Genomic DNA, 19,524 nt, shown 5'->3' with positions numbered 1-19,524 from the left:
GAGGGCAGCTTGATTCTGTTCAAATTGGTCCATGATTCTCTTCTCGTTGTTCCTGGTGCGGTAAGGATGAAAGGAAGTCAGCTTTGTCGTTGAAGCAGAAATCTGTTGCTGAAAGGGACCCCAATTAGTTTCTTGTACAATAACCTGAAAAATGCAATGTGATAATGTGAATGTATGAGTGCATGTGTGCGTATGACGTGATGTGCCATTTTCAGAGTATCCAAGATTTAATATTGATCCAGAATAGCTAACAACGTGACAAAAGATAAGTATCAAGAGAAACTAGTTCTTTTTTCATTCATAACAGAAATTTAAACTTGGACAAGCCATACATCATAAGATAGTTCAACAAGAGAAATAAGAGACCTCATCCAACAAGTCTGGTGGTGGTCAAGACATACAGACTCAAACATCAATCCATCTGAATATAGAACAGAGGTCCTCCTTGTCTGAAGTGCTCGTCGCTCCACTTCTTAGTTTCATCAAACAGTTTCTTGGTTGCTTCTCGATCTCTTCCTTTAAGAAGGCTTTGAATCACCTCATCTTTGCGAAACAAATGCCCATCCAACTTCTTGCAGCACTCCCTAAGTTCGTCACATCCTTTACATTCTGGGAGATAATCTTTCTCAGGTGCATTCTCCATACTTGCCATTTGATCTATGAGCTTGACATTCTCTTCTGTTAGTCGAGCGGAGCGGAGGTGACTTCCTTTCAGCTGTGTCTCGACTGCTATTCTCTGAGTAGTCTCATCTTCCAGTTTCTTTTTCATAGTCCTCAGCTGATATTTAGTCTCTTTTTCTAACTGGAGCTTGTAGGCCTTCAAGTCTTCTCTGTACTCTTGCTTGAGCTTCTCTTCTGCCTCTTTTATGGCCTTTTTTATGATCTTCTCGTTATCCTCGACAATGATAGCGGTAGCTTTTTCACCCCTTTCAGTTCTAGTCCTCTTTTGAACTCTGGAAGATCCTCCTTTCAACATTTTAACCTCATGTGCTAATTCAGCCCTTTTCTGATTCACCAAGAAGTACTCTATCTTAGCATCTTGCCCCTTCTCACGCAACCGGATGTTTTCCACATGTACTTGGGTATAGTCTTCAGCTGGCACGGTGGCAGTTAAAACTTCAGGTGGTTGTTCATACAATGGTTTAACCTTCGGGAAAGGCAACAGGCGCTCCTTGACTCTATTTTTCACCCAATCAGTGTAGGCTTGTTTAGCAATGGCGTTCTTCCCTCCTAAGGAAGTTCGGTCATCTGTATGAATACTACTCCAGGCGCTCCTCACTTTTTCTAAACCCTCTGGATCAGCCCCTTTCTTAAAGTAAACGGATTCAAATATTTCCTTGTCTAACGGCTTGTCCTTTAGTGCAAAACCCAACTGGCGCAGCGCTAGCCTCGGATTGTAATTGATAACTCCCTTCGTTCCTATGAGGGGAACGTTGTCAAAACTACCACATTTAGTAATAACTTCCTCTATCCCTTTCCCAAGGTGATACCAAACGATGTCATTCGCCGTAAGCCCCATGATCCTTTGAGGCCATTTCTGTGAGTCCCTTGTTGTGACAAACGGTCCACTTTTAGGCAAGTGTGAAGTGAACCACTCGTATAACAACGGTAAATAGCCTCCAACTGCTCCCTTCGTCCCATACCTAGAATGAACAGCATAATAAGTATCCGCCAAGAGAGTAGGCACAGGGTTTTGATCCATAAAGAGGCAAATGGCCGTGAGGTCGACGAAATTCGGGATATTCGGGAACAACACCAAACCATAGATCATAACAGCTAAGAGAGCATTGAATTCTTTCCATTTTTTTCAATAACAAGGGCATCAGCTTTCCTCATCAAAAATTTAACATAGAATCCGTGGGTTCCACCATTAGGCTTCCAGTTATCTGTAACATCTTTCATGCTCAAATAAAGAGCACCAGCAATTCGGTCCATTTTCGGTTTCTCAGGTACACATACAAAAGGGATCCTATGTTGAACCTTAATCTTGAGGATGTCAGCATATTCTTCAAGGGTTGGTGCCAGTTGGTAATCAAGAAAGGTGAAACATCGTAACTCAGGATCGTAGAACTGAAGAAGTGTGTATAGAGCCCATTCATCAACCCGAGAAGTTAACATGTGTAAGATATGGCCATATGTCTTCCTGAACTCATCCAAGTTATGCCCAGTAACTGAAGTGCTCAAACGAATCAGAGGCGTTATATCCTCACGGAAGAAACTGCAGGTGAAGGTACGCCTAGTAACCTCTTTGGTAGCGGTCACGTTGTTAGCCATTTCAAGTGAAGAAGATAATAACCTTGGATACCCTGAAAAAAAATGGCATGCACATGAGAAATAATAATACTTTTTTCTTTCTTTTTCTTTTTCTATTCCCTTTTTTTTTTTTACATATCTTTTCTTTTCTTTTTTTTTTTTGAAAGGTAAACATGCCATGATATAAATGATGCAATGGAAGTTTCCCCACATAGGAGAAATGTGTATGGCCTCTGGATGAGATCGGACGTTGCAGGATCAAAGGTTCGGCATAGGCACAATGAAACCATAAGAACATAAGTCACCAACAGAACAGAACGGTCACCAACGGTACCTGTCATGTATATCCCACCCCACTCACAGGTGTAGTCTAGGTCAAGGTAGGTCAATGGCTTCCAGCGTTATCAGTTCTCCTGAAACACCATCATTGTCGCAAATACATGCCAACAACGGTATTTCATTTGAACCTCGACTGGTCGTGGGTCTCATGATCGCAATCAACAGAACCTGACATTCTGTTGGCGTCATGACTATCCACTCTGTCCTAGGTATCCTATGTGTCACTCTGGCCTGGGTATTGGGCCTTTTACCTCATAAAACATCCCACCCAACCTGCAAACAGTGAAAATATGTGGCCCCCACGGGGACCCATAATATAGTCCAGATGCATGCGGAAAGTAAATATGATATGCGAGCGGGAAAGTAAACAGGACATGCGAAACATAAAATAAATACATAAAATAAATAAAGGCACGTATAGACAAAACATAGCACACCCAGTAAATAAACAAACAAACGGATAGGCTAGGATCGACTCACTAAGGATGGACCAGCAACAGGTCTAGCAACATCCCCAGCAGAGTCACCAGCTGTCGCACGCTCGCGAAAAATGAACAGAGTCGCCACCAATATATTTATCCCATAAGGGAAAGGAATATCAGAAAACCTAACAAAGGACAAGAACAGGGTCTTGCGACCAGAGAATCTAGGTACGGGAGTCGGTTACGCGAGGGGAAGGTACTAGCACCCCTCGCGCCCATCGTACTCGATGGTATCCACCTATGTTTGTTTCTATCTAAAGGGTGTGTACTATGTCTATGTCAATATGCGAATGAATGCAAAATGTAGGAAAAATAAAGAATTGTACTCGCACGGGCCCTACCCCGCTGCCTACGTATCCTTTTCAGGAATCAGAGTTACCGTAGCTCGGCTCACGATTTTCTGTTTGTTTTTGTGTTTTTTAGTTGGGCGGCGTTAACGTTCGCGCTCACGCATAAGGGATCGACCTACGATGCGTACGAGCGGAAATGACATTGCCCTTAGGTGCCAACGAGGCAAAAGAAAAAGAGATGATTGGTTTATGTCTTTTAGGGTAGATGAGTGATGAACAGTTCCCAATACCGGGCCACTCACCACTTTCTCTACTTTGTTTTAATTTGAACCATTGTTAGGTGTTTTAAGTGTTTTTGGTTGTGTATTTTTTAAGGGGAATTTACTTCACGATTCGAATCACATAAAATGTATAATGATCGAGAAGCAGATTAGGGAATGAATCCCACTCGCTTCCATCCCATTATGTAATGTTTGAGAAACAGATTAGAGAATGAATCTCACTCATTTCTCTCCCATTAATTAATGTTTGAGAAACAGATTAGGGAATGAATCCCACTCGTTTCTCTCCCATTAAGTAGTGACCGAGAAACAGATTAGGGAATGAATCCCACTCGTTTCTATGCCACTAAGCGATTGAGAAATAGATTAGGGAATGAATCCCACTCATTTCTCTATCACTTTCTTATTGTGATTCGCATCTTCCTTTTATTAATGTTTTAAAGAGTTGACAAGAAAAAGAATGCAATAGGGAACTAGATCTAACATTCTAACCTATGTTATTCTAATCTACAAATGGCCCTAAGGTCGAGGATAACTATCCTATCTCAATTCCTCTTAACAAAGAAGGAAGAGTCTAAGGGAACATGGCAAGCAATAGTAAGGAGTAAGCAATATCAAAGCAAGGAATGAGAGGCTAAGAATAGAAAAGGGAGAAAGAGGCCCCAAGTCAGTAGCAACACAAGGGATTGAGTGTCCCAAATCAAATACAAAAGCATCACGATATCATACAAAAACACCCACACGAAGTTACCAAAGTATCGCATGCGCCGTTACTTACCAATTAGCGGACAAACATCAATTAATCAAAACAAAAGCAAGTGAACACATGGTCTAAGCTTGAAGTCAGTAGCAAACTCATTCATTTAGTTCCAATATCCTATGTTAATCTATATTAGTCAATTAGCATGAAGCAATACAAAACTCTAACCAAAACTAGACAACACTAGGTTAATACTAGCTAAACGGTTTCGAATCATGAAAGAAGTTAGAAACATGCAATCAAATGGTACAAGTCAGTAGCAAATAGCCTTTACTAGATGCCTAAACAATCACAAAATCATGCCAAGGAGTTCCACACAAAATTACGGGTCATTTGTACAAGTTACGGTGCGATCGTCAACCAAAAACAAAGTATTCACAAGTGAGAAAGAAAAATAAAGCAAAATAAGAAAACATGCATTAAAATTTTCAATTCCAGGTCTTAGGACCTCTAAACATCCCTAATTATATGTACAAAAAGGAACCAACATTATTGCATGAATGCATTTCAATTTGAGAGCACAAACGTCACAAGTATCTATTAGAAACACATATTAATCGAGTTAAACAAAGCTAACCAAATACCAATCAAAACAAAGAATTAGGAGTTCATTTTTTATATACAATATCATGGATTAGTCTACAACAATCATACAAAAATTGGTGGTTAAATTCTGATCCTAAGATGTTAAACGAAATTACTTTGCAAACTCTATCAAAATCAAAAGAAACATGAACGTACCAAAGTAAATGATTTATTTAAAATAGCAAACGAGTTTCTAAAAACCTATAAAAAATACTACAATTATTTACACACATAGAAGTATCTAAAACATATTTTTATGCATTTTTATTTCAATTAAAACTGGTTTATGAATCAAAATTAGAGAGAAAAACAAAATTAGAACAAAACCTAAATCTGCCTAACAGGAGGGGTGTAGAAGTAAAAACAATGGAGAACTAAAACCAGCTATAAAGGCGTTTGGGCCCAAACTAGGGGTGTGCAGAAAGCAAAAGATTCGCAGGCCCAACCAATGTCACATATTATTGCATTTTGTTTGTTTCATTTTTATTATTATATCAGCATGTGGTTACTAATGTGATATATAAAGAAGAAATTAAATGTACATGTATCAATTGGTCCACTTTATATTAGTGAGATAAGACAAAATGGGTGCCGGACAATTCACGCGCCTACACCTCATCATCTAATCATATGAATCAAACAAAAAAGGAATACAAGAGCTAATGAGCACGTGACACGCATGCTGCCTGCATCCAATACGCAAGGCAAAAACCTATCGCCGGAGATGCTGCTCACCTTCTTCTCCGGCCACTACCCTCGCCGGCGATACATGATAACACCTAGAAGCGGAGGAAACTACCACCACCTAACTCGGAATCATCTTCTGAGTTCAAATCTGAACTCCGTTTTCTATGAATCTCTCTCTAGCTTATGAACCGAAGCCAAGAATGGAACCTTAGATCTAAGAAAACTCACCAACACATACAACAAGCGCAGCGAAGTGATTCATACAACATATAGCACTCAAGTATATTTTTCTCAGTATTCAAGCAAATCATCATATCTCGGAAATTGAAACGAGCTTGAGATTCAAACACACAAAGTATTGTATGCAACGGTTTATGCACAAGATTTATTCCTATTCTTCTATCATGCTCAGAGGGATTAAGAGGCATACCTGAACGAGATCTTGAGTTGACAAAACGGAAATCTGCACTGCTTGTTCTTGGATCTTGAACGGAACACGTTTTGAATGAGGATGGATCCTTGAGAAATGGATTCGAGGATTGAGGCTGACGAAGTTCAGAGCTGCTTCGGCGGAGGCGAGGTCCTTGATGTCGAGAGGGAGTGTATTGTTGTGGCGGTGGTGGATGAGTATTGAAGGAGGATCCGCGGTGTTCTTTTGATCGGAGAAGTTGGTTGGAGGAGGTGGTTACGGTTGTGATCAAAGTTTGTTACAGTGGTTAGCTGGTGGTGAGAGAAAGAGAGATGAGGGAAGAGAGGGTGGAGAGAAGAGTGAGACTGAAAATGAAGTGAACCTCTGTGAATTTGTGAAGAGTTTGGTTTATATATGGTTGGTGTGCATGAGTGTATATGGTGTGGGTGAGTGTGTAGCGGATTGTTTCTCTCACTGATAACTTAATGAACAAGCGTGAGTTTATGGCAAGTTTATAGTAAACTTTTGCGTTCTGCAATATTGCATGGCTGGTTGTGGAAAGATGCTACTATTTTATGCCAAGAACAACCTCCATGATACTGACTTTGTATGACTATATCTCTGGCCATAATTTACCACTTGACTCAAACTTGTGCTCATCCTAAAGAAGAGGTAAGGTAGAACAAATTGTGTGTATGAAGATCCTTGAGATGAAACCTGGAAGTATGAGAAAAAGGGACTGGAACAAGATGCGTGGTTGCGGGATATGACCGGCGCGCGTGACTTGGTTTGGCTTCATATTACTGGCCCAGATATGACTTAGCCAGGGCATGATTTTGAGTGCATCTACCTTGCTCATTACACGTCTAAATGATATGATCCATGGCTCAATGGAAAGAGGGCATAGCGAGGAACGGTTTGGTACTCATCTTGATTCACGTGGAGCCTTATAGAGCCTTGAAATTGACACCCAACACGGCACACCACGTGTTTGACGAAACGCACGCGTATGCCTTAGGAACCTAGCCCCGCTTGCCGTTCAGTGGTGACTTGATGAGGGCACGACTTTAAAGCTTCATGGTTGACTCAATATTCATCTAAATTGCTTGATTATTGATTTATTGCGTACGGGACATGGAGTAGAGTAGAGGCATACCAAGTTTACACCTTATGGATCCTTGTGTGTCCCTATAATCAACCTCAAAGTTGGCACGCCACGTGCTTGATTAAATGACCATGCTGCCCAGAAAACTTGCCCAGCTTTTGCCTCGTATACAGTGAGATTTTGCCAACTTCTCTCTTCGATAACTCTCAATCTACGCATTATTTGACAAAACCCCCAACTACCAAGTTGTATAGGGCCATGACATGAACATTCTTCCTGTTGAGCTTGTCTTGAATTGGTGCCTCTTTGTTTGTGTAAAACTGACCTGAAGTGAGCTGGTCAACCATTCTAAAAAACTTAAAATATTTTCTAAGTTTTAGAACTTTCCTCTTTTGGAATTTCCTATTTCAACCAACTTCCAAAAATGGCAACTTTTGATTACTTCTCGATTTTATTTATTTCCTTGACTTTTCCTGACCGATTTTCCACCACGAGTCAATATTTGACAGTTGACTTTGACTCGGACCAAAAAGTCAACTTTTCCTGATTTTTCCGATTTCAAATGAATTTCCCGATTAATTCGTTTTTGATTCAATCTCTCTATCAGTTTTCAACCAAAGAAGCTCCAATGAACAGGACAGCCATATTTCACATTTTAAAATCATCTCCCGATCAAATTTTGACCAGAAAGTCAACAAGGTTGACTTTGGTCAAAAAACCCTAACTTGAAAGCCCTGATAGATTTGAGATCTGTATCTTTTAACCGGAGCTTTGACTTGGAGAGGATGAGACCCTGATTTCAAAAGATATTGGGCAAGATGAGGGCATCCCATATTAGGCTTCAAGCCTCTCCTTCTAATCCAGGATCAATGATACAGATGCGTGCAATGATATGACCTAAATGGATGTATGTTTATGAGCTGTAAGCCAGATAAATACGGGTAGGACAAATTTGGGGTATGACAACCATATTATTCCGTAGATGCATCTAGGGAAGTGTCAGATATAGTTTGAACCAACATGATCACTCTCCCCATTGTTCCATTTCTTAAAACTCTCCATATTCCACACCCTAAAAACCCTACATTATCAATACCTTATTTCACTCCAAGACTCAAACTTTTTGGTGCAACAAATCAAAGGGAGCAAGAGGAGTATGAATTTTAGGTAAATATTCATCTTCAACCACTACATTGTTCACATTATGCAACAAATTTTTGTGAAAAAAGTTACGCTACTTCCGTAAATACATATACGGAACAATCCCTGAGTTGTTTTTTCCAGCAGTTTTGTAATTCTGTGTTATTTTGACAATTGTTTGCAAATAGGTATGGTGCATCCCGGTAATACTTCAAGAGAATTAGCTCCTTTAGTCAATGTTTGTACGAGTCTTGATGGGGTAGTCGCAGAGGTGGTAGATGTCGAATGTGACTTTAGTAGCAAACAGGACTTTGATGATCGTGAAAGCATGCTAACATGGATTCATAGGAAAGCAACTAACATTGGTTTTGGTGTGGTAATATGAAGATCGGATAATGGTACGGCAAGAAGAAACCCGCGTGTAACAATGTTGTGCGAAAGAAGTGGGAAATATCATCCTCCTCTAAAGAATTTTAAAAGAGACGACACGGGTACTTGAAAATGCGATTGTCCATTTAAAATCCGTTGTTACATGTTGGCTAGAAAGAAGTGAAGATTATCTGTTACTTGTGGTTTGCATAACCATGATTTGTACGCAAAATTACAAGGACATCCTAGTGTATGTCGGCTCAATCCGGAAGAGAAGACATCTATTAAAGACATGTCCTTGAATCTTGTCCAACCGAAAAATATACTTGTCACATTGAAAAGGAAGAAACCTGACAACATATCAAATATAATGCAAGTGTATAATCAACGGTACTGCAATAATAAGGCGAGTAGGGGAGATAGAAGTGAGATGCAACAATTATTAAAAATGTTGGATGCTAACAAATACGTGTCGCAGTACAGAACTTGCGATGACGAGGTTATGGCAATTTCGATGTATCTTTTAATTAATGCCGATTTTAATCAATGAATGCATCTTTTATCGTTAGAAATGTTGTTGTTCTGGTTGTCGGGTCTGGGTTTGTTCCGCGGATGCATCTACGGAACAAAACAATGTTAAATAAAAAAAGGGGTGCTTCCGGAGATGCATCTTCGAAAACACAAAGATATTTTTACCAATTCAATGGTGCGTAAGAGACTCATGAGTGGGATGAGAAATTGTCATTTTTAAAAGATGATACATATATTTAACTCTATTTTAAATGATTTTTTTTTTTGGGTTACAAAATGATTTTAAAAGATATATCTAATATTTATATAAAACAAAATTAATACTTAAATATTTATCTTTTAATGAAATAGTAAATCGTAAAAGACGGGTTGCCAGGTGCATAACGAACAAGAAAGCAACAATGGGCACTACTACAGTCATGAGATGCTCTTCCGGCAATGCTTTCTTGAGAGCTCTCAAACCCATTTCTCGAAATTCATACCTTCCCAATTCACTTCCATTCTCTTCATCTTCAACGCCGATCACCAAAGGTCCTTTGTTTCACTCCTTCCCAAACTTATTTTCTCTCTCTTTCATGTTTTACATCAATTTTTGTGATGATGATGATGGTATTGAAATGAAATGTGTAGGTGGATCAAGCTACTCTCACGGTGGTGGGAGAGCATATGATGCATTGCTGTTGGATGCTGGAGGTACCCTCTTGCAGTTGACCAATCCTGTTGCAGATACTTATGCCGCTATTGGATCCAAATATGGTTACTTTCTTCACTTATTCTCTCTAAACTAGGTGATATCATATGAATCTATGGCGTGTTTGCTATCATCTGCTATTTAATAGATGCTACCGGCTTCTATTGGTTGTTTTGTTTGTCTGTCCACAAAGTGTTTGTTGAATTGTATGAACCAAAGCTCATTGTATTTTTCTGTCTCAAAGCATTATTTACGAAGCAAAGCAAAAAAAAAGTATGAGAGTCAATTTTTTAGATTTCAAAAGCAGCAAGATGTGTGAAATTAAGAACTAAAGGAAGAGGCTAGATGGGTGTTTTAGGTTTTGGATTGTGCTTTGTTGGAAGAAAAACATGGAGTCAATTTGAATGAGTTTTAGTTTCAGAATTCAAATACGTGTCTCGTTAAAGAAAGTGAAGAATGCGTATTTAGGGAAGGTTAGAGTAAATTCTCATTTAAATTAATGTTAGTTTTCTTCAATTAAAATACTAAGCATAAAAATGTGAGAAGGAGTGTTATGCTATAAGCTATAAGCTATAAGCTCAAGTAGCATTTGAAGAAAATGCTATAAGCCCGTGAGGGAATGACAGTCATTAAACAACTCTACTTTGGTCATACGAATTTGTACTTTATAAAACTAGCAGTTTAGCCTTAACAAATAGAGCCTAATACATGATAAGAACAATAGAATGTTATCCTCTCAAATATGTTAGAATTAGTGTTATCCATGGCGGAGAGCCAAAATCCCACCATACTGGCTGCTATGAGGCGCGGTCGTAGTGGATTATGGCGGAAAAATCAGTAACATCGGCCGATATTTAACACTGCAGCCAGCCCAAAAACCGACATTAATTTCTGCAATAATGCTGCCATGGTGGATATTCGATAACACTGGTTAGAATTCAAAATAACATAAGACAACAACAACAACTAAGCCTTATCCTATTAAGTGGGGTCGGCTACATGGATCAACTTTCGCATAGAGATTGGACAAAGTTTTATGTTGGCTGTCGACTGCCTAACACAACCCTCTCCTTTTATCCGGGCTTGGGTCTGGCTATGTATAACTAAGCTAACCTAGGCAGGATTAAATAAGATAAGAGAAAAGTTATATAAAAGATATGGTTACGTAAATATTAATAAGAGTTGTTATATTGCCCACACCGATTTATTGTTAGCATTTTCCTTCTATTATGCATTTTACTGGGTAGATGTATTCATTCGTTATGTCTGTTCAGGTTTGACTGTGAATTCAGCTGAGATAAAACAAGGATTTAAGAGAGCATTTAGTGCTCAGTGGCCTGAAAAACTACGTTACCAGGTCTACGCTTACCATCAATATTTTTTCTTGTAATTTCTGCATGATAGGCGTCATTTTAAACCTGTTTTCTCCTGTTGTCTTCTATTTCTATATAACATTGTTTCATAATCACCTATTTGCATTCAGCTATTGTATTATGATTAATGAACCTTTAGAGATGGTGGATAGAAAATATTTTTAATGATATTATTAACAGTACCTATTAGCTTGCTGTTTTCTGCAAGGTAAACTAAGAGGAAAATATTGAAAGTTTATGGTAAGTTGTAGTGATTTTGTACACAAAGTGTTGTACTAGAAAAGATTAATATGCTAGCAGGATCATAAGAGTTTCCACAAGAAAAATTTATGCTTTTACTTTTTTCACCAGAATCACTTCAAAGGAACTTAACTATCATAATAATATAATATGCATAATAACAACTTGCTCAACTTCTGTATCAATTGAAGCTAACTTTGTATTATTGTTATTCCGGTGTATATTGATGTCTCTGTGATTATCCATGTTACACGTAGTTACATATTTTTCTATCCTGAAACCTAATCACACTTAATTTCTTTCGATGTAAATAGATAGCCATTTTATTGGTAAATTTCTTTTATTAATTTTATGGAAATAATATTCACTTTTTTATATTGTATCCGCCGATATTCGCAACAGGGTGATGGAAGGCCATTTTGGAAATTTGTAGTTTCTGAAGCCACTGGTTGTGGAAACGAAGACTTTTTTGAGGAAGTTTATGAGGTAACCTTTCTCAGCTGATCTATTTGTCATGCCCTCATTTCCATTCTATGAAGATGCAATCGGCCGAAGCTAATTTATCTGTAAAATGTTTTAATCTTTTGAAAAAGTTTATCTACTTGCTTTTCATCAGCTCCTTTGAAACATAACTAAAATATGATCTGCTGGTTTTGAAATTGTAGTTTCTTATTTTGTTGATTCCAGAATGTTCATGTTGTTAATGCTAGTTGTCATTGCTTACTTACCAAGGAAAAGTAAATTAACTGGAGTGTTTTAAGAATTGCTGTCAAACTTAAAATGAGGCACTTGTTTTCATAAAAGCAAAGGTTTGTAGTAAAGTTGTTAGGGATGGAAGGATTTGTTGGAAGCAAGAATCGAACCTGGACCTTTGTCATAAGACATATACATCTGAACTTCAATTGTTGTTTCTCTCAGTACTATGCAAAAGGTGATGCATGGCATCTTCCAAATGGAGCTTTTGAAACAATGACTCTTCTCAAGGATGCTGGAGGTCAAAAAATTAAATATTTCATTTTCCTAAGCTATTTACATTGCTAAACCAGTAAATTTTCTATACATTCTTTGAAGCTAGTCCTTGCTAACGTGACACAGTTAAGATGGCTGTTGTATCCAATTTTGACTCCCGCTTAAGGAAGCTATTGAAGGATCTTAACGTTTTACATCTGTGAGCATCAGCCATTCCTTCAATATGAATATACAAATTATATTTTATTTGGGTATTTTATCTGCATCTTTGGTGAGGTGTTCATCTAAGATGCTTTGTTGAAAAAACGCTTACTTTGCAGAAATCTCACAAAGTATGATGACTGTATGTCTGTATCTTATACATGGTTTTAAATGTTCCATTTGTGATTTTCATGTCAGATTTGATGCTGTCATTATATCATCAGAGGTTGGATATGAAAAACCAGACCCAAGAATATTTCAAGCTGCTCTAGGTATGTGATTATTAGTTAATGCTGCACAAACTTCATTTGCCAAAAAGATGTTAACTAGTATATGTTCTGTTTCTTAACAAAATTATACCCGAGTTCGAATACTAGTGGAAACAATCTTTGGCGAGACTTTATATAACTCAAGGTTGAACTCCAGATTACCAATTGTTTGCTGTTGAGCTGTTGCTAACCTTAATTGTGGTAGCAATGCTTTAGTCATTTGAGTTTCATTGCCAATGTTTTCCTTCTAGATCAAGTAAATGTAGAGGCTGGCAAAGCCTTACACATTGGAGATGATCTAAAAGCAGATAAACTGGGGGCCAATGCTGTAGGGATAGATTGCTGGTGAGGGCTTTTCTTTGTCTGAAATGATAATTGCTTTTGAAATAATTTTTTTACATCTTATTTACTGTTCTAAATTGATATGTCAAAACAGGTTATTGGGTATTGATGTGAAGACATTCTCTGAGATACAAACCCGTATCCTCAATCCAGAGGCATAATAATACTTATGGCTGTCAATAGACAAAACAGTGTCAGATTTTTTTGTGCTGATCACTGTATTGTTGAGCTGAAAACTGAAAGCAATACAAGGAGCCTGATAGCTTAATATTTCATCATCACACTTTGTAAATTTTTTATCCATGCCTAAGACATAGCACCGATTCAACTTTCTTCCTTTTATGTTTTCACAAGTGATTCAACTTTTCATCATCACATTCATAAATGAGGGAACTCCATCGACAATAAGAGATTTTTATTTAATGGGCACTATTAAAAGTTTCACTTCAGATTATATATAGGCTAAAAATGTTTATAATTGTTATTTTACTAATATTTATGAAAGTTTGTGATATATTTAAAGAAAACTTTTTTCCTTTAGATTTATGGTATAGTTTGGGAATAAACTATTAATTCAATGGCAAATGCTAACCTGTGTCTCAAGAACATATTTTCTTGAAATGCATATATTTAATCTTTTGAAATTTTAAATATGACTTTATTCTACTCAAATTTTCTAATTTCAGTATATGCCCTAAGGACACAAGTTAGCAAACACCCTAATTCAATATCAACAATTCTAGTTGAATTGGACAATTTTTTTGGGCATATCATTGAGTTCTTGAAAAACTGAAGTTATCATCATTAATACAAAGTCCAAACTGAATAACAAACATTTTCAAAAAAAAAAATATGAGTGCTAATCTTTCATTTCCTCCAATGAAAGGTGGCATTGATTCCATAACTTTAAGATAGCAAATCCATATCTATCTGGTGTGCAAAGGAGGATCTCGACTCTCGAGTCTCAAACTAAAACAGTCAAACAATCAAGAAATGCAAGATCAGAGCAGGTAATCTCCAAAACTAAAACATAACCAACGATCACATAATCAACAAAAAGAAGGGCAATAGTACATTGTCTGGCCTTATAAGGCAGCACACCACTATAAGGATAGAATCAGACTTCGAATCATATTTAAAATCTGCATGTACAAAAGCAAGACATCACTTTAAATCTAAATAAAATAAAAATAAAACTAGTCACTCTTTGGTATAAGGTGTTCCAACATGCACTCCAGCTCCTTCTGATGACCCTCCAAAACATCTATTTCTTTCTGTTGGCTATCCTTAGCAAGCAACTTTGTGGCCACAGTAATTGCTTTGTTGATCTTCTCACTTTCTTGAGGAGAGAGCTTTAGATTAACATCCTTTCTCTTTAATGCATTCTTCATACTGTAAACAGCATCATCAAATTTATTCATTACTTTGGCTATCCTTAAAAAGTTCTTATCTTCCACATGGTATCTCTCAGCTTCTTCAATCATTTTACGAATTTCAAATGCTGACAACCTTCCTTTATCACTGGTTATAGTGATCTCGTTCGTATTGCCTGTAGACATTTCCTTGGCAGAAACAGTTAAGATACCATTATCATCAATGGCAAAGCATACCTCCAAAGGCTGATAACAAGGAGTACCAGGGCAAGAAAGGCAGAAGAAACCAAGCAGATTGTTGTCTGTGGCTCTTGCTCTCTCACCCTCATAAACCTTAATTGAGACATTGCAATTATCTTCAGCGGTGTAATATTCTTTTGTCTTCTTGATCGGTACAGAAGTGTTCCTAGGAATCACCACATCCATGTTATCATCATCATCATCATCATTTACTAAGATACCAAGTGATAATGGGGTAACATCCTGCAGCACCAAATTTGGGACATTCTTAAAGCCTTTACTCAAAACAGCAGCTTGAACAGCTGCACCATAGGCAACAGCTTCATCTGGGTTGATACTTCTATACAATTCCTTCCCCTTGAAGAAGTCTCGCAATAAATCCTGCAATTTGGGAATCCTAGAGGAGCCACCCACAAGAACAACATCATCAATATCACTCTTGCACATCTTTGAATAACAAAGACAACTCTCAACAGTTGCCATACACTCTTCAAAGAGATCCATATTAATTTCCTCAAATTTGGCACGAGTAATTGACGAAGAGAAGTCAATTCCATGAAATAAAGAATCTACCTCAACTATGGTAAAATAAGCGAAAGAGAGAATCCTTTTTGCCCTTTCGCACACAGTTCTCAACCTCCTTAACGCTCTTGGGTTACCACTAATATCCACTTCATTCTTCTTTTTGAACTCCTCTACAAAATAGTTCACCATTCTGCTATCAAAGTCCTCTCCCCCTAGGTGTGTGTTTCCAGCAGTGGCCTTTACTTCAAAGACATCACCCTTAATTGTGAGGATAGATACATCAAAAGTACCACCGCCAAGATCAAAGACAAAAATATTCCGTTTACCATCGCAATCACTTCTCTTGTCAAGGCCATACGCAATAGCCGCAGCAGTAGGTTCATTGATTATCTTGATGACATTAAGACCAGCAATGGCACCAGCATCTATGGTGGCTTTTCGCTGTGAATCACTGAAGTAAGCTGGCACAGTAACAACAGCATTTTTGACAGAAGACTCCAGATATACCTCTGCGATCTCTCTCATCTTTGTAAGGACCATAGATGATATTTCTTCAGCACAAAATAGCTTCTTTTGACCCTTATACTGAAGGGTGATCATTGGTTTGTCATTGACACCGGCAATGACTTTGAACGGCCACAACATTTTATCTTTTTGAACAACTGGATCACTAAATTTCCTACCAATTAACCTCTTAGCATCTGAAAATAAAAATATTTATTGTAAATTCTAACCATTCAAATAGTAATGAAGCGATATATAATAAAGATAGTATAAATTTACCAAATACTGTGTTTTCAGGGTTGGTAGCAGACTGATTCTTAGCTGCATCACCAATCAACCTTTGATCGTTGTTGAAAGAAACAAAAGAAGGTGTGATTCTGTTGCCTTGGTCATTGTGGATAATCTCAACTCTATTGTGTTCATCCAACCAGACAGCAACACATGAATACGTTGTTCCAAGGTCTATTCCCACAGCACATCCTTCATGTTTTTTTGCCATTACTTTCACGTTAAGGAATGAGAAGCTAGGAAAAATAGAGTAAGATTTAGAAGAAGCAAACAGAATACCAACGTTTAGGCTCATAAGCCTTTCTTAAATAGGATACAAATACGAAGTTCATTTTGAAAAAATGTGTCCGTTTTCGAAAAACTCAAGAGTCTCCGTAGAGATGTTTTATGGCGCTTGCTCGCTCTTGTAGTTGCATTGCACGAGAAGAGTACTCGAGTCGAGCATGACACTTGGCAGGATTTTGAAATATTCATCTTCCAATGCAGACTACTTTCAAAGTAGGTCATGCCAACCATCACACACATACACACCCCATCTTTAAATATAAAACTTTACTTTACCTTTTGTATTACACGTTTTCTTTAATTTTCTGCAAGTTCGTTACTTATTTTTCATTACTTTGTGTAACATAGGTCTTATTTATAGGACACAAGTGGTCAAACAAAATGATAAGCACAATTTATCATCATTGCAAATGAGTTAGTCGGTGATGCTAAGAGGAGAGGAAAATAGTAAGTCTTGTTTTTTAAAGCAGATTTTGAAAAGGCTTACGATTTGGTGAACCGGAAGTTTCTAGACGTCATGATGGAAAGAATGAGGTTTAATGAAAAATGGCGAGGTTGGATTTCTGAATGTTTACGGACAACTTCGATATCAATATTGGTAAATGGGAGTCCTACAAAAACATTTCAGATGGAAAGAGGTTTGAGGCAAGGGGATCCTCTATCTCCTTTCCTCTTTTTGCTGGCAACAGAAGGATTTCATGTGATGATGGTTAAAAGCATACAACTGAAGCTCTTTGACGAGTACAAGGTTGGAAAAGATGAGGTGAAGGTGTCGCACATCCAATACGCCGATGATACTATAATTGTGGGAAAAAAGAGTTGGAAGAACATTTGGGCGATCAAAGCAAACCTCCAACTTTTTGAGCTGATTTCTAGGCTTAAAGTGAATTTCCATAAGAGCTCATTGATTAGAGTATATATTCATCGTGCGTGGTTGGAAGAAGCCGATGAGGTTCTAAATTGTAGGGTTGGGACAACCCCCTTTAAATAGCTCAGACATCCGGTAAGGGGTAATCATAGGAGAGTGGGTTCGTGGAAGGCAGTGGTTGATACTGTGAGACGCAGGCTGACTACGTGGAACAATAGTTATCTCTCAATCGGTGGGTGTATTATTCTCTTGAATTCGGTCTTATTTGCAATTCTTGTGTGTTTCCCTTCCTTCTTCAAGACCCTGACATGTATCATTTATCAAATTGAATTTCTTTTTAAATTTTTTCTTTGGGGAGGGGGAGTGGAAAGGAGGAAAGTGAATTGGGTTAAGTGGGATAAGATATATCGTGAGAAAGAGGAGGGAAGGTTGGAGATTAAAAACTTAAAGGTGTTCAATTTAGCACTATTAAGAAAGTAGAGATGGAGATTTTTAAATGAGAAGAGTTCGCTGTGGGTTAGAATCTTAGAGTCTAAGTATGGGGGGTTTGGTCAAGAAGCGGGTAGGGTAGACAGACTAAAGTCGTTATGGTGGAGAGATCTTCAATCCGTTGATATTGGGGAGGACGGTTTCAAAGGTCAGTGGTTTGAGGAAAATGTCGCTATTGGAGATGGAGCGCATACAAGGTTTTTGGGTGATCCTTGGGTTGAAGTGAGAATTTTGAAGAAAGTATATCCGGAGTTGTATAGGTTAGCTCTAGACAAAAAAGTTTCAGTTAGAGAATTGTTTAGGAGGGAGGGAGAGGAGTGTGTGTGGATAGATTGATGGACGTCTAACTTAAACGAGGACAACCTTAGATTAAAGGAGGAAATTGTAGGCAAGATTCGAGGGCTAAACCTGGAATAAAATGTGTCCGATTGGTGGACATGGGCCAAAAAGATATATACTATGAAGGAAGCTTATGCAGAGATTTTGGAACTATCACCCTTGCAGAATATCGAAGATCAGGGTCTGGCGGATGTGTGGAGCAAAATTGTTCCTCTAAAAGTGCCAGTGTTAGCTTGGAGGGTATGACAAAACAAAATCCCGACGAGAGATAATTTAATCTAGAGAGGTATTGTGGAGTAGAGGAGAGCGTGTCACACATTTCCTTTGAGTGCCCAATAGCGACATCAACGTGAAGTGATATTTCGAGCTGGTTGAATATTTCTGGTGCATTTCATAATTCTGCTGTGCATAATTTTTATCTTTTTGCAGGGTTATGTAACGTTGGCAGGAGCTTACAAGGAAAACTACTCGTCATTTGGTACGCTTGTATTTGGACTATCTGGAGAAGGTTGAACGACATAGTTTTCAGAAATAACGACACGCGGGGATAAGCTTTTATCTACGACATTCATTTGACATCCTGGTGGTGGCTTAAGAGCAAGGTTAGAGGGATCCAATTTTCCCTTTATCAGTGGATTTTTAATCCAAAAGCTTGCTTGGGCTGGAATGATGGATAATCTGCCTGTGTTAGAGTTTCTGGCGGATTCGAAATTCGCAGAAGGGGAAATTTTGTAGATTTAGAGGGGCGGTCGACGCTCAGTTACTCGGTCTAACGGAGGAAGTGCGGTCCCAGGGGTAGTTTATTTTGATATTTTGCTAAAGTGGCTGAATTTATTGACTTCTAAAAGAATGTAAGGTAAATCAGTGAAGCTCATCCCAGTGTGGTAGCAGATATGTTCTTTGCTCTACCGTGTATGGGAGTATAGTCCTTTTTTCTTTTTTTTTCAGGTGTTGTTTATCTTGGTTAGCCTTGCTAGTTCTGGTGTACTTTTTTTTGCTTGGGTTTTGTTGAATGCACTGATTGGCATCCCTTATGCCTATACTATTTAATTGTGATCTTGGCTTTTAAAAAAAAGTAGGAGGAGGGGGAGGTTATAAAACAGAGATCAAACATTCATAATTTGTAATTATTAATAACATTCCCCCTTATCTCATTAAAATCTTACTAAAAAAATTGAGTGGAAAAAATCTAGTGAAAAAAAGAGAGTATAATATCCTGTAAATGAGAACTATCTCGTTAAAAGCTTTATTAAGAAAATTCAATGGCACAACCATGGTGCAGGGAAAAGGAGTGCCA

At 38.0% G+C, this 19,524-nt stretch overlaps 3 protein-coding genes across 3 annotated transcripts; 2 read left to right on the top strand and 1 right to left on the bottom strand.

The window, feature by feature from the left end:
• Positions 1-9,603: 9,603 nt before the first annotated feature.
• Positions 9,604-13,908, top strand: LOC131651637 (uncharacterized). The gene is made up of 9 exons (XM_058921305.1): positions 9,604-9,762; positions 9,862-9,987; positions 11,197-11,279; positions 11,938-12,021; positions 12,454-12,529; positions 12,631-12,703; positions 12,904-12,977; positions 13,226-13,319; positions 13,411-13,908. The coding sequence occupies exons 1-9, from the start codon at positions 9,633-9,635 to the stop codon at positions 13,475-13,477; spliced, it is 807 nt and encodes a 268-aa protein (XP_058777288.1). The 5' UTR covers positions 9,604-9,632; the 3' UTR covers positions 13,478-13,908.
• Positions 13,909-14,360: 452 nt separating this feature from the next.
• LOC131646423 (heat shock cognate 70 kDa protein-like) lies at positions 14,361-16,457 on the bottom strand. The gene is made up of 2 exons (XM_058916455.1): positions 16,238-16,457; positions 14,361-16,155 (listed from the first exon to the last, which is right to left on the bottom strand). Exons 1-2 carry the CDS (start codon positions 16,455-16,457, stop codon positions 14,513-14,515), a joined length of 1,863 nt encoding a protein of 620 aa, XP_058772438.1. The 3' UTR covers positions 14,361-14,512.
• A 594-nt stretch (positions 16,458-17,051) lies between these two features.
• LOC131649585 (uncharacterized) lies at positions 17,052-18,224 on the top strand. The gene is made up of 2 exons (XM_058919339.1): positions 17,052-17,483; positions 17,880-18,224. Exons 1-2 carry the CDS (start codon positions 17,052-17,054, stop codon positions 18,222-18,224), a joined length of 777 nt encoding a protein of 258 aa, XP_058775322.1.
• The last annotated feature ends 1,300 nt before the right edge of the window (positions 18,225-19,524 follow it).

Source organism: Vicia villosa, linkage group LG2, assembly GCF_029867415.1.
Source record: "Vicia villosa cultivar HV-30 ecotype Madison, WI linkage group LG2, Vvil1.0, whole genome shotgun sequence".
Classification (NCBI taxonomy): Eukaryota; Viridiplantae; Streptophyta; class Magnoliopsida; order Fabales; family Fabaceae; genus Vicia; species Vicia villosa.
Note: the sequence above shows the minus strand (reverse complement) of the source record. Positions and strands in the feature narration are given on the sequence as shown.

Coding starts and splice junctions, on each gene's coding strand:
- LOC131646423 (XM_058916455.1), bottom strand. CDS start 16,457: ATGGCAAAAAAACATGAAGGATGTGCTGTGGGAATAGACCTTGGAACA. Junction 16,156..16,237: donor CCCTGAAAACACAGTATTTG/GTAAATTTATAC, acceptor TTTTATTTTCAG/ATGCTAAGAGGTTAATTGGT.
- LOC131651637 (XM_058921305.1), top strand. CDS start 9,633: ATGGGCACTACTACAGTCATGAGATGCTCTTCCGGCAATGCTTTCTTG. Junction 12,978..13,225: donor AATATTTCAAGCTGCTCTAG/GTATGTGATTAT, acceptor TTTTCCTTCTAG/ATCAAGTAAATGTAGAGGCT. Junction 13,320..13,410: donor GCTGTAGGGATAGATTGCTG/GTGAGGGCTTTT, acceptor ATGTCAAAACAG/GTTATTGGGTATTGATGTGA.
- LOC131649585 (XM_058919339.1), top strand. CDS start 17,052: ATGGAAAGAATGAGGTTTAATGAAAAATGGCGAGGTTGGATTTCTGAA. Junction 17,484..17,879: donor GGTTGGAAGAAGCCGATGAG/GTTCTAAATTGT, acceptor TTAAGAAAGTAG/AGATGGAGATTTTTAAATGA.